At 37.5% G+C, this 14,589-nt stretch overlaps 1 protein-coding gene across 1 annotated transcript; it reads left to right on the top strand.

The window, feature by feature from the left end:
- The first annotated feature begins 9,878 nt into the window (after positions 1 to 9,878).
- Positions 9,879 to 12,892, top strand: LOC139877525 (receptor-like protein 49). Its single transcript, XM_071864965.1, has one exon. The coding sequence runs from the start codon at positions 10,037 to 10,039 to the stop codon at positions 12,764 to 12,766; it is 2,730 nt and encodes a 909-aa protein (XP_071721066.1). The 5' UTR covers positions 9,879 to 10,036; the 3' UTR covers positions 12,767 to 12,892.
- The last annotated feature ends 1,697 nt before the right edge of the window (positions 12,893 to 14,589 follow it).

The raw sequence follows: 14,589 nt of genomic DNA, 5'->3' as shown, positions 1-14,589 counted from the left end.
GCATATTCGATTTCGATAATTCAACCATAGAATGTAGTTTCACGTACTTGTGTCTATTTTGTAAATCATTTATAAAACCTGCATGTATTCTCATCCCAAAAATATTAGATTTTAAAAGTGGGACTATAACTCACTTTCACAGATTTTTACTTCGTCGGGAAGTAAGACTTGGCCACTGGTTGATTCACGAACCTATAACAATATATACATATATATTAAAGTATGTTCAAAATATATTTACAACACTTTTAATATATTTTGATGTTTTAAGTTTATTAAGTCAGCTGTCCTCGTTAGTAACCTACAACTAGTTGTCCACAGTTAGATGTACAGAAATAAATCGATAAATATTATCTTGAATCAATCCACAACCCAGTGTATACGTATCTCAGTATTGATCACAACTCAAACTATATATATTTTGGAATCAACCTCAACCCTGTATAGCTAACTCCAACATTCACATATAGAGTGTCTATGGTTGTTCCGAAATATATATAGATGTGTCGACATGATAGGTCGAAACATTGTATACGTGTCTATGGTATCTCAAGATTACATAATATACAATACAAGTTGATTAAGTTATGGTTGGAATAGATTTGTTACCAATTTTCACGTAGCTAAAATGAGAAAAATTATCCAATCTTGTTTTACCCATAACTTCTTCATTTTAAATCCGTTTTGAGTGAATCAAATTGCTACGGTTTCATATTGAACTCTATTTTATGAATCTAAACAGAAAAAGTATAGGTTTATAGTCGGAAAAATAAGTTACAAGTCGTTTTTGTAAAGGTAGTCATTTCAGTCGAAAGAACGACGTCTAGATGACCATTTTAGAAAACATACTTCCACTTTGAGTTTAACCATAATTTTTGGATATAGTTTCATGTTCATAATAAAAATCATTTTCTCAGAATAACAACTTTTAAATCAAAGTTTATCATAGTTTTTAATTAACTAACCCAAAACAGCCCGCGGTGTTACTACGACGGCGTAAATCCGGTTTTACGGTGTTTTTCGTGTCTCCAGGTTTTAAATCATTAAGTTAGCATATCATATAGATATAGAACATGTGTTTAGTTGATTTTAAAAGTCAAGTTAGAAGGATTAACTTTTGTTTGCGAACAAGTTTAGAATTAACTAAACTATGTTCTAGTGATTACAAGTTTAAACCTTCGAATAAGATAGCTTTATATGTATGAATTGAATGATGTTATGAACATCATTACTACCTTAAGTTCCTTGGATAAACCTACTGGAAAAGTGAAAAATGGATCTAGCTTCAACGGATCCTTGGATGGCTCGAAGTTCTTGAAGCAGAATCATGACACGAAAACAAGTTCAAGTAAGATCATCACTTGAAATAAGATTGTTATAGTTATAGAAATTGAACCAAAGTTTGAATATGATTATTACCTTGTATTAGAATGATAACCTACTGTAAGAAACAAAGATTTCTTGAGATTGGATGATCACCTTACAAGATTGGAAGTGAGCTAGCAAACTTGAAAGTATTCTTGATTTTATGTAACTAGAACTTGTAGAATATATGAAGAACACTTAGAACTTGAAGATAGAACTTGAGAGAGATCAATTAGATGAAGAAAATTGAAGAATGAAAGTGTTTGTAGGTGTTTTTGGTCGTTGGTGTATGGATTAGATATAAAGGATATGTAATTTTGTTTTCATGTAAATAAGTCATGAATGATTACTCATATTTTTGTAATTTTATGAGATATTTCATGCTAGTTGCCAAATGATAGTTCCCACATGTGTTAGGTGACTCACATGGGCTGCTAAGAGCTGATCATTAGAGTGTATATACCAATAGTACATACATCTAAAAGCTGTGTATTGTACGAGTACGAATACGGGTGCATACGAGTAGAATTGTTGATGAAACTGAATGAGGATGTAATTGTAAGCATTTTTGTTAAGTAGAAGTATTTTGATAAGTGTATTGAAGTCTTTCAAAAGTGTATAAATACATATTAAAACACTACATGTATATACATTTTAACTGAGTCGTTAAGTCATCGTTAGTCGTTACATGTAAGTGTTGTTTTGAAACCTTTAGGTTAACGATCTTGTTAAATGTTGTTAACCCAATGTTTATAATATCAAATGAGATTTTAAATTATTATATTATCATGATATTATCATGTATGAATATCTCTTAATATGATATATATACATTAAATGTCTTTACAACGATAATCGTTACATATATGTCTCGTTTAAAAATCATTAAGTTAGTAGTCTTGTTTTTACATATGCAGTTCATTGTTAATATACTTAATGATATGTTTACTTATCATAGTATCATATTAACTATATATATATATCCATATATATGTCATCATATAGTTTTTACAAGTTTTAACGTTCGTGAATCACCGGTCAACTTGGGTGGTCAATTGTCTATATGAAACATATTTCAATTAATCAAGTCTTAACAAGTTTGATTGCTTAACATGTTGGAAACATTTAATCATGTAAATATCAATCTCAATTAATATATATAAACATGGAAAAGTTCGGGTCACTACAGCCGACATATCAAGGCTATAAATAGCCAAGAGATGATGCAAGTTGATGTAACACACAAAAAACAAATACACAACACACAATCAATAAAGTTCAATTCTTAAATACAAAACTATTCTCTACATTTTCCACTTACAAAAAGATCTCATCATTCAATCAAATAATACTTTAATAATTTAATTGACATCCACCACTACTTTAATAATCTAATATAAAATAATTAATCAACAATTCTAATTAATCCAACAACAATAAGACCATCCCCTATGGTTCATTACCCGCTCATTACCCGTTCATTACCCGTCACTAACCATAGGCACGGGCTCATTACCCGCTTTAGTTACCCGTACCATCAATTTAACGGAAGTTATAAGTTTAGTTATAGGAATTGTGGGTCCAGTGGCTTTTTATTGTTGGACTTGATGCTTTATTGCTTGTACGTTGTATATTAAGAGTAGTATTGTTTTAGCCATTATAGGGAGTCTTTAATTATGAGTTAGTTATAGGATATTGGTGTTGATGTGGCGCTGATGTGGAAGATTAAGAGGATGAATAGTTTAGTTACGATAGGGAGTGGCCTAAATCTAACACTAATTGTTGGAACATGACATCTTTGATAGAAGTCTAGTGTTCAAATGTTCACCTTGTAAGAGCTCTCATTTTCAAATGTAAGGGTGGTCAGGGTTGAAAAATGGGTTACTTGCAGCATCCAATAAATATCAACGACTTGTTGAGTTTTTTTTTTCTAAACCAAAATTTTAAAGTCAAACAATACAGTCATATCTGTTTTGAATTAATTATTTTCACATTCAAAACCAAAATTTTTGCAGCATCCAATAAATATCAATGACTTGTTGGTTTTTTCTTTCTACTTCAAGCCACAAACCAAAATTTCAAAGTCAAACGAAAGATCCATATCTGTTTTTTCTGTACGCCGATTTTGAATGAAAAGAAAAGATATATTTTATTTTCTTATGGCTTGTTTTTATGTTTTTAGAGTTGGTCGATCTGCCTGCCGTACGACACAGTAAGAAATACTAGGTGAGGAAAAGTGGAAATTAGAGTTTAGGATTTATTGATACCACGACAACTTTGCCTATGTTATCTCTCGAATTCAGGTCTGAACATTCAGTATCCTATGACTTAAATGGATATTTCAAATATAGATAATAATCGATAGTATAGTGTCTATATTGTAAATAATTTTCAACTTTAACATTAACAGTAAATATTTTAATTTGTATTATATAATATTTGATGAAACTTATATGAATGAATCAAGCTTTAAATGTGTTAATTTATATAATTTTCATTAAATATTATACTTCGTATTATATAACACAAATAAAAATATTTATGATTACAGTTGATAAAAAAGATCTTGAAAATTTAATAATATATAGATAGTAGTCTAGAAATGGAGCTTATTTTTAAAGATTGTAAGCTAGAGCTTATTATTTTTTATAAGTGTTTGGTAAACTAGCTAGATGCTCATATTTAATTTATAAGCTTACTTTTTCATAAACTACTAGAAATAGTTTATTTTTAAGAGCTTATGATTTTCATAAATAAGCTCTACTTTTTATTTCAAACAAAACTTATGATTTGAAACTTATTAAAATTATAAGCTTAAACTCTTATAAACTTCAAAATAAGCTTGTGATATATGAGTAATCAAAGTGTACCCCATACAATACCCTAAATCAATTTTATCAATTTACATGAACAAGCCTTATTTTTTTCTTCACATCTAAATGTCACAATCCAACAATTTTATGGCCCAACCCACTAAGTTTATGGCCCAATATGTGAAAATCAAAGAAGGCCCAAGAACCTCATGGAAGTTCACTAGAACTTTCCCATGAGTTCTTCCATGGAATGGTATAGAATGTCCATGGAAATATCTAGATACATGAAGCTTCTAGTTCTTAGATCTTAGCCATCCATTGTATTTAATCCTAGCCATCCATTTTGTGATATGAGTAGTATAAATAGGGGTGGCCTCATTTGGCACACCACACCTCAAATCTCAAACATTCTCTCTTGTAAAGCATTCTCAAGCAATATAAGTATTTTCTTCAATTCCACTTGTTCTATAATATTTTCTCTTTTGGTTACTTGAATCGTTATAAGGTCCGAGAAAGGCTGACTTAGTAGAGACTAAGTGCCGCACGTGAGCTTATCGAGATAAGTCCGTGACATTTGGTATCAGAGCCTAGGTCGATTCAAGGAGATGGCAACCGAGACCGAGAAGAATGTGAGCGCAACAAGTGGTGTGATGGGTGATGAGACTCGTGGTCGGGTAGAGACTCGCCAAGGAGCCAAGAAGAACCGAGGTACGTCCAAAGACTTTGTCGCAAACTTGGATAAGAGGATCATGGATGTAGAGACATCCATGGACGACGTGAAAGCAAAGGTCGAAGACGTCCACCAACGTTTGGATGGTTTGGACGGGGACTTTGACGAATTGAAAGATGATTGCAAGAGTGCAATCAACGTGCTAGACGTTGACATGCGACGTGAGATCCATGACTTAAGGGGTATGCTCATGGGTGAGATTACGAAGTTGCGAGGCGAAATGGAGGGGGAGGTCTCCACTATTCACCAACGCCTCGTGGATTTACAAACCAACATGAACTCTTGTTTGAGATTCATGGCTAGTGGGGGTGGCAACACTGGATGCAATGCTCTGAAGGTGGACATTCCCAAGCCGTCACCGTTCGTGGGGAAGCGGGAAGCCCGAGCGGTTGATGATTTTATATGGGAGATGGAACAATACTTGGAGGGAGTCAACATAGTGGATGATGCAATGAAGATCAAGACGGCAACTCGTTACCTGAAGGATACCGCAGCATTATGGTGGCGTCGTCGATATGGAGATATCGAGAAAGGTACGGTTACTATTGATACTTGGGATGATTTCCTTACTGAACTTAAGAATCAATTCTACCCCAAGAATGCTCAAAAGGATGCGATGAGTCGTCTACGTAAATTACATCATTCCGGGACGATTCGGGAGTATATTAAAGAATTCACGAACCTTAGCCTGGAGGTCCCAGATATTCCCGATGATATTCTTCTCTTCTATTTTCTCGATGGTTTGCAACCTTGGGCTAAAACGGAGTTGGAGAGACGAGGAGTCCAAGACCTTGCCACCGCAATTGCTCAAGCGGAGGCACTAGTCGACCATGCTAATAGGAAAGATTCGTTCAAGTCAAAAGATAAGAAGGTGAGCCATGAGAAAGGTGGGGGAGATAAGCCCGCCCAATTAAGGAATGATAATACACGTAAGCCACCAACCGGGAATAACAAGAGCATAAAAACTTCTTACAAGAATGATGGATGTTTCATATGTGATGGACCGCATAGAGCCCGAGATTGTCCGAAGAAAGCTAGCCTTCATGCTATGGAAGCTCAAAAGGCGGGTTGTCAGGATGAGGAGCGGTGCATAGGATCAATGCATATCCTCAACGCAATCAAGGCCAAGACGGAGATACCCAAGGTAGTGGCTAAAGGACTCCAATTCGTAGATATTAACATTTGTGAAGATCGGGTACGAGCATTGGTGGATACGGGAGCAACTCATAACTTTATCTCCACCGAAGAAGCCAAAAGGCTAGGACTTAAGGAAACAAAAGAGAGTGGCATGATGAAGACGGTGAACACGAGTGCCAGACCGATTAGTGGGGTGGCTAAAGACGTATATGTGAAGATTGGAGAATGGGAAGGAATGATTGATCTCTCAGTCGTGCCTATGGACGACTTCAAGTTGGTACTTGGGATGGAGTTCCTAGATAAGGTACGCGGTTTTCCTATGCCGTTTGCTAATTCACTGTGTATCTTGGATGGTGAGAAGACTTGTATGGTGTCAACCGAACGTGGAAGCAAGAGTGCATCCAAGTCACTTTCGGCCATGCAATTCAAGAAGGGGTACAACAAGAATGAGACATGCTATTTAGCGGTAGCAAAGCAAGAGACGGTTGAAGATAAGGGAAAACTAGAGGTACCAAAGGAAATTGAGAAGGTCCTTGATGAGTTCAAGGATGTCATGCCCAAGGAGTTACCAAAGAAGTTACCACCTAGAAGGGAGGTTGACCATGCGATTGAGTTGGAGCCGGGATCAAAACCACCTTCCAAAGCCCCATACCGAATGCCACCACCCGAGTTAGAGGAGTTGCGAAGACAACTCAAGGAGTTGCTGGATGCGGGATACATCCGACCGTCAAAATCCCCGTATGGTGCTCCGGTGCTATTTCAAAGAAAGAAGGATGGGTCCTTGCGGATGTGTATAGATTACCGGGCACTCAACAAGGTAACTATCAAGAACAAATACCCAATCCCACTTATTGCTGATTTGTTCGATCAACTTGGGAAGGCGAGATACTTCTCCAAGTTAGACTTGAGATCGGGATATTATCAAGTCCGAATTGCCGAAGGAGATGAGGCTAAGACCACATGCGTGACGAGGTATGGCGCTTATGAATTTCTAGTCATGCCCTTTGGTTTAACCAATGCCCCTGCCACATTTTGTACTTTGATGAACAAATTATTCCACCCGTTCCTCGACAAGTTTGTCGTGGTGTACTTGGATGACATAGTCGTGTATAGCGCCATGGAAGATCATGTGAGGCACTTGAAGCAAGTATTTCAAGTACTAAGGGACAACGAGTTGTATGTGAAGCTAGAGAAATGTTCATTCGGATTAGAGGAGGTGGATTTTCTTGGACATAGAATTAAAAATGGGAAGTTACTCATGGATGGGGCTAAGGTCAAGGCAATTCAAGAGTGGGAGGCACCAACGAAGGTGACTGATTTACGATCTTTCCTTGGTTTAGTAAACTACTATCGTCGTTTTATCAAGGGATACTCGGCGAAAGCGGCTCCATTGACAGAATTGTTAAAGAAGAATAAAGCTTGGTTGTGGGATGAGAAATGTCAAGCAGCATTCGAGGAGTTAAAAGGAGCTGTCATGGAAGAACCGGTGTTGAGACTTCCGGATGTGACCATTCCGTTCGAGTTACACACAGACGCATCGGACTTTGCTATTGGAGGAGTTCTAATGCAAGAAGGTCACCCAATCGCGTTCGAAAGTCGAAAACTTAACGAGGCGGAAAGGAAGTACACTGTGCAAGAGAAAGAGATGACAGCGATTATTCATTGTTTGAGGACATGGAGGCATTATCTTTTGGGATCAAGGTTCGTGATCAAGACGGATAATGTGGCAACGAGTTATTTTCAAACCCAAAAGAAGTTGAGTCCCAAACAAGCTCGTTGGCAAGACTTCTTAGCCGAATTTGACTATGTGCTGGAGTATAAGCCTGGGAAAGCCAATGTGGTAGCTGATGCCCTAAGTCGTAAGGCGGAGTTTGCAGCGATCACAAAACCACAATTCTTCCTTCAAGATCGTATAAAGGAGGGATTAGAGCATGATTCTATAGCCAAAAACCTTGTTGGATTGGCTCGAGATGGGAAAACGCGAAGGTTTTGGCTCAAGGGTGATCTATTATTCACCAAAGGAGACCGGTTATATGTGCCTAGGTGAGGTGATCTTAGACGGACAATCTTGAAGGAGTGTCATGATTCAAAGTGGGCTGGTCATCCAGGTATCAAGAGGACACTGGCATTAGTAGAAGGCACTTATTATTGGCCAAGGATGGAAGACGACGTAGAGACGTACGTGCGGACATGCCTAATATGCCAACAAGACAAGATAGAGCAACGCCAACCAGGAGGACTATTACAGCCGCTACCTACACCGAAAGGACCATGGGAGAGTGTTTCTATGGACTTCATTACTTGCTTACCCAAGTCGGAAGGGTGTGGGAGTATTATAGTCGTGGTAGACCGGTTTTCTAAGTATGGTACCTTCATAGCCGCATCATCCGAAGTTACCGCGGATGAAACCGCAAAACTATTTTTCAAGAATGTGGTGAAGTATTGGGGGATACCACATGTGATAGTAAGTGATCGAGATCCGAGGTTCACAGGGCGTTTTTGGACAGAGTTGTTCAAGATCATGGGGACGGACTTGAATTTCTCCACGAGTTTTCATCCCCAAACGGACGGACAAATAGAAAGGGTGAATGCACTATTGGAGCTCTATCTTCGACACTATGTAAGTGCAAATCAACATGATTGGGCTAAGCTCCTTGATATTGCTCAGTTCTCTTATAACATGCAAAGGAGTGAGTCCACGGGGAAGAGTCCTTTTGAGTTGGTGACAGGACGCCAACCTTTGACCCCAAATGCTTTGGCCGCTTCATATGATGGAAGCAGCCCAGCCGCTTATAGAACGATGAAGGAGTGGCACGAACAAGCCGACTTGGCCCGAGCATCACTAGATAAGGCGGCCAAGAAAATGAAGAAATGGGCGGATGAGAAAAGGCGACATGTTGAGTTCAAAGTTGGGGACCAAGTGATGGTGAAGCTTTTACCTCAACAATTCAAAACATTTAGGAAGGTGCACAAAGGATTGATCCGGAGATATGAAGGCCCATTCCCAGTAATTGGACGTGTTGGGAACGTATCTTATCGAGTCCAACTACCGCCCAAGTTAAAGATTCATCCAGTCTTCCACGTAAGTTTTCTAAAACCTTATCATGGGGACGAGGAAGAACCAGAACGAGGAGTTTCCAAACGAGCACCAATGGCAGTTGCGACTTCGTTTGATCGTGAGGTGGAAGATATCTTGTTACATCGAACGGTACGAAGACGAGGTGTGCCGAGCTATAGAGAATACCTAGTTAAGTGGCGTAACTTACCCGATAGTGAAGCAAGCTGGGAGGCCGAAGACCTATTGTGGCAGTTCATAGACAAAATCAAGAAGTATCACGAGGATCACACGACGAGGACGTCGTGAGCTTAGGTGGGGGAGAATGTCACAATCCAACAATTTTATGGCCCAACCCACTAAGTTTATGGCCCAATATGTGAAAATCAAAGAAGGCCCAAGAACCTCATGGAAGTTCACTAGAACTTTCCCATGAGTTCTTCCATGGAATGGTATAGAATGTCCATGGAAATATCTAGATACATGAAGCTTCTAGTTCTTAGATCTTAGCCATCCATTGTATTTAATCCTAGCCATCCATTTTGTGATATGAGTAGTATAAATAGGGGTGGCCTCATTTGGCACACCACACCTCAAATCTCAAACATTCTCTCTTGTAAAGCATTCTCAAGCAATATAAGTATTTTCTTCAATTCCACTTGTTCTATAATATTTTCTCTTTTGGTTACTTGAATCGTTATAAGGTCCGAGAAAGGCTGACTTAGTAGAGACTAAGTGCCGCACGTGAGCTTATCGAGATAAGTCCGTGACATAAAGTTGACTTGATTATGGATCATAACCTTTTATATTAGTCCCCATCACCAGAGTCAATCTACTTTTCTCCACCGTGCAATTGCATGTTAAGCATACGTATGCACTTTATATATAAATAACTTCGGATAATTGTAAAAACAATTTAGATTACATCATTTCTTCATGGTTTTCAACTCAATGCCTTTGATTTCCTTTGTATACTTATCAGTCCTCATCACATCCACTGCATCATCGTCGTCGTCGTCGTCGTTAATAACCCATGATCAAGAATGTACAGCTTTGTTTCAATTTAAGCAAAGTTTTCTTCATCAAGATTACACTACTACATCTTTTAATTGGTTACAAAAGTTAGGTTCTTGGAGAAGACCAAGACCCTCAAATAGAAATACGTTAAATAACGATTCTGATTGTTGTTTGTGGGATGGTGTAGTGTGTAGCAGCAGTGAGGGTCATGTGACCGAGCTTGACTTGAGTCAAAGCTCGATTCATGGACCAATCACGTCTAACAATACTCTGTTCAACCTTGTTCATCTTCAGAAGCTTAACCTCTCGATGAACAATTTCGTTGAATCTCAAATTCCATCTGAAATTGGTCGTCTAAAGCAGTTGAAAAGCCTTGATCTTTCTGATTCAGGATTCAGTGGCGATGTCCCAAATGAAATCTCTTATTTGACCCAATTATCTTTGTTGGATTTATCATATAATTCACTAAAGCTTCAAACTCCAAGTTTGTTGCAAAACTTGACTAGACTTGAAGAACTCAATCTCGAAAAGGTGAACATCAGTTCTCCTGTACCACGTTTTTTAGCCAATTTTTCTTCTTTGATGTCAATCAAATTCGGAGATTGTCAGCTTCAAGGTGAATTTCCATCAGCAATACTTCACTTACCGAAGCTGAAACATCTTAGGTTAGCACTGAACCCCGACCTCACGGGTTCCTTGCCCGCGTTTCGTAATGACACCTTACTCGAGTATCTAGATCTATATACAACAGGTTTTTTTGGGATGATACCAGATTCCATAAGCAACCTAAACCACTTGGTATCATTAAATCTTGATAATTCCTTCTTCTCGGGTAGCATTCCAGGTTCACTCTCTAACTTGACACAACTCACACTCTTGAGTCTTTCAAAAAACAATTTCACAGGCCCAGTTCCTTCTTTGGGAAGTTTGTCGATACTTAGAAGTTTAAATCTTAGTGAAAACAATTTCGAGAGGTCATCAGAGTACGGGTGGATTGGGAAACTGACAAACCTTGAACATCTCAATGTAGATGCTATGAATATATACCAAGAGATCCTTCCTTTTCTTGCAAACTTAACCAAACTTGGTGTTGTCTCAATGGCAAGAAATTTTATACCCGGTAGTATCCCATCTTCATTTATGAACCTCACCCAACTAACATATGTAGATCTTGTTGATAACCGATTGAACGGTCCCATTCCAAGTGCATTTTCCAACTTCAAAAAGCTAAACTATGTCGGGCTAAGTGGTAACAAATTTGGCGGCAGCGTAGACCTAAACACGTTCATAGGACTTGAAAACCTCGAAGGTTTGCATTTAGAAGGAATATCAGTTGTCATCAGTGAGAACTACACCGAAGTCACCCTACCACAACTGAAAGAATTGCAATTGACATCATGTGACTTGAAGGAATTTCCCACCTTTCTCCGTTTCCAAAAGGAAATAACAAGTTTACAGCTTAACAAGAACAAAATTGGTGGTTTCATACCCACGTGGATTTTAAACAAGAGTCGAGAAACAATGTTTTTTATTGATCTTTCAGAAAACTTAATCACCGGAGAGATACCACCATTGATATGTCAAGTTGAATCCCTTATACTACTAGACTTGTCTTATAACAACTTGACTGGAACCCTTCCTACATGTCTTTTTGGCAAATCGATGTTTTTTATTAATCTTTCTCAAAATAACTTTGGTGGCACAATATCAGATACATTTACGCGTGAATGCCGGTTGAGTATGTTGGATTTGAGTGGAAATCGATTTGTGGGTCAGTTACCAAAATCATTAGCTAACTGTACTAACTTGAAGTCTCTCGCCGTTATAGATAATTATTTTGATGGTGTCTTCCCATATTGGTTAGGATCTCTTACTGAGCTTCAAGTTCTTATCTTAAGTTTCAACAGATTTTCCGGTGCAATTAATGATTCGTCTACTTATAACTCGGAGTTCCCTAAGTTACAAATGTTGGACCTTTCAAATAATGGCTTCAGTGGTCACCTACCTGACAAGTACTTTAAGATTTGGAAGGCAATGAAATCACCTGTTGTAGGATTCAGAACTTACATAACTAATGAACGTGAGAAACGCCCAAAGATCATCAACAAATTTGCTCTAATTGACCTATCTTGTAACAGTTTTGACGGAGAGATCCCACATTCACTCACAGATCTTCAAGGACTTGGATCACTTAATCTTTCCAACAACCGTCTAACGGGTTATGTGTTACCATCATTGGGGAACCTAAAGAATCTTGAATCTTTGGATCTCTCAAATAACAAGTTTTCGGGAGAAATTCCTTCAGAACTGGTACAACTTACCTTCCTTGCAGAGTTCAACGTGTCCTTCAACAATCTTGAAGGCCGCCTACCAACTGGGAAACAGTTCAACACATTTGAGAACGATTCTTACATGGGTAATCCTCTACTGTGTGGAAAACCGTTATCAAATGACTGTCAGCGTTCAACGACATCAACACTTCCACAAACAAGCGATGAGTACGAGTCTCTCCTTCCAAGTGACATAATCGATTGGGTTGTCATACTGTCTGGCTTTGGAAGTGGGTTGGCAATTGGAATTGTTTTGGGCAAGTTTGTATATGGAAGAATTCACAATAGGTTCCAATTTGGGATAAGGAAGGATACATAGGTAAGGCCTGCCAGTTATCGGTGAAGAAAGTAACTCTTTTTATAATAGTATAGGTTTTAATAATGTAGTTTTACAGTGTGTGGTATGAGTGTTTGCTGATAGTAACTCTTTACATGAACTATGATATGTTGTTTGCTATTTGTTGTTTGCTGGTGTTTTCTATTACGTACTAGAGTATGTTAATATGAGTGTTTTATTTACAAAACTCAATTAACCCAGAATAAAACACATAGGATACAAACAAGTATAACAAAGCTTGGAATTGTATTGTTTTTAGGCCTCAATACTGGGGTGAAAACGCACCTTTTTTAGCCGATGTCACCTAACACATGAGAATATATTTTTCATTTTACTAATTACATTTTTATTATTTTAATTTTCTTTTCTCCTTATCTCACGTGTACCCGATATGTTAAAATCAACAATTTCACACACAGGTAACCTAAATTCCTAATTCTACAACAAACATCATAAACTCCTAACTCATCTATATATCAATTCCCAACTCCCCTTTATTTTTTTTTTACTTTTTTTGAAATGCAAACTTACACGAATATTTTTTTTTTTTTTTGAAATGCAAACTTACACGAATATTTACAATAATTTACGAAATATGTCTACAATGGAACTTGAACCCTTAACCTCTTGATTAAAAGGGTCACCACGATTACGCCGCCAATGGTCATATAGTCCAACTGCCCTTTATTTGCTATTGAGTTTGAACATATTTGTAATTTACATCTGGCTAGAGTTGTTATTTTACATGCTAATTCTATTAAAGCAACATCAAACCCAAATCTGATAATCTATTATGAAGTTTAATAAAGGGGTCAGACACCACCATGGCTAAAAAGATCCATACAAAAACTAATATCATCGTTGCTATCTTAAAATTTCAAATTTCATTTCGTAAAACACCTTCATATGTTCATCTGTGTGCTCAGGTTCATTTCATCAAACACCTCCAAACAAAAATCATTCCTTTTTTATCGTTGTCATCTACAAAAATAAAGGTGTTTCAAATCTGAAAACCTTAACCACCATTGCTCAATCTTTTTTTGTGCGTGTGATTAACTCTGACGACTATATTTGCATCGATTTCCGGTAAGGAAACGTTGGTGGGTGTTAAAATCCCCAGATCTGGTACAAAATCACAAGATCTGGTACGGAATCGTCAAAGTCGAGTTTAAAACCGTCGAAATTCACCTCCGTCGTGCTTCAGATGCATCTCCGCCTCTGCTTCAGGCGGTCGGAGTCCCTAATTTCGTGGTGATGATAAACCCTAATCTGGTGGTGGTGGGAAACCAGTCACGTTCGAGATTTTTGTTTCAAGTGGTTGAAGAGTTTCGTAATTTTGCATAAGGAAGATGTATGAATCCAATTGTTGTACATAGTAGGTTTGTGTCTTTTGTGTTAAAAATCTTGTTTGTTGTTCATGAATTGTTGTTCATAGTGGGTTTTTTTGGAAATCAATCACTTTCTCTTTATGTATTAGGATTTTAAGGGTGATAACACTTTATTGATTGTTGTTGAAATTTTGACGATATTGGGTTTATAATTTGAATCTCAGTTTTTGATTTTGAATCTTAGATTTAATGGTTCTAAATCAGGGTTTTTATTTATGGTTTTAATGAAAGAAGATGAAGGTTTACGTTGAAAAAATGAGTTAAAAATAGAAGAAATGGAATTTTGAGATTGTGGTATTAGATAGAAAAGGGGAAAAGAACGTGATATAAGGTTGTTATAAAGACATTGACGAAATTACTCATCACGTGAGTAGCACATGATCAGTTCTGACGGATTAAACTAACATCTGTAAGCAT

The sequence above is a fragment of the Rutidosis leptorrhynchoides genome, chromosome 1 (assembly GCF_046630445.1).
Source record: "Rutidosis leptorrhynchoides isolate AG116_Rl617_1_P2 chromosome 1, CSIRO_AGI_Rlap_v1, whole genome shotgun sequence".
NCBI lineage: Eukaryota > Viridiplantae > Streptophyta > Magnoliopsida > Asterales > Asteraceae > Rutidosis > Rutidosis leptorrhynchoides.
The sequence above is the reverse complement of the archived record's forward strand: the minus strand, read 5'-3'. Positions and strand labels throughout refer to the sequence as shown.

What these genes read in the sequence shown, in the direction of transcription:
- LOC139877525 (XM_071864965.1), top strand. Translation starts at nt 10,037, where the DNA reads ATGGTTTTCAACTCAATGCCTTTGATTTCCTTTGTATACTTATCAGTC.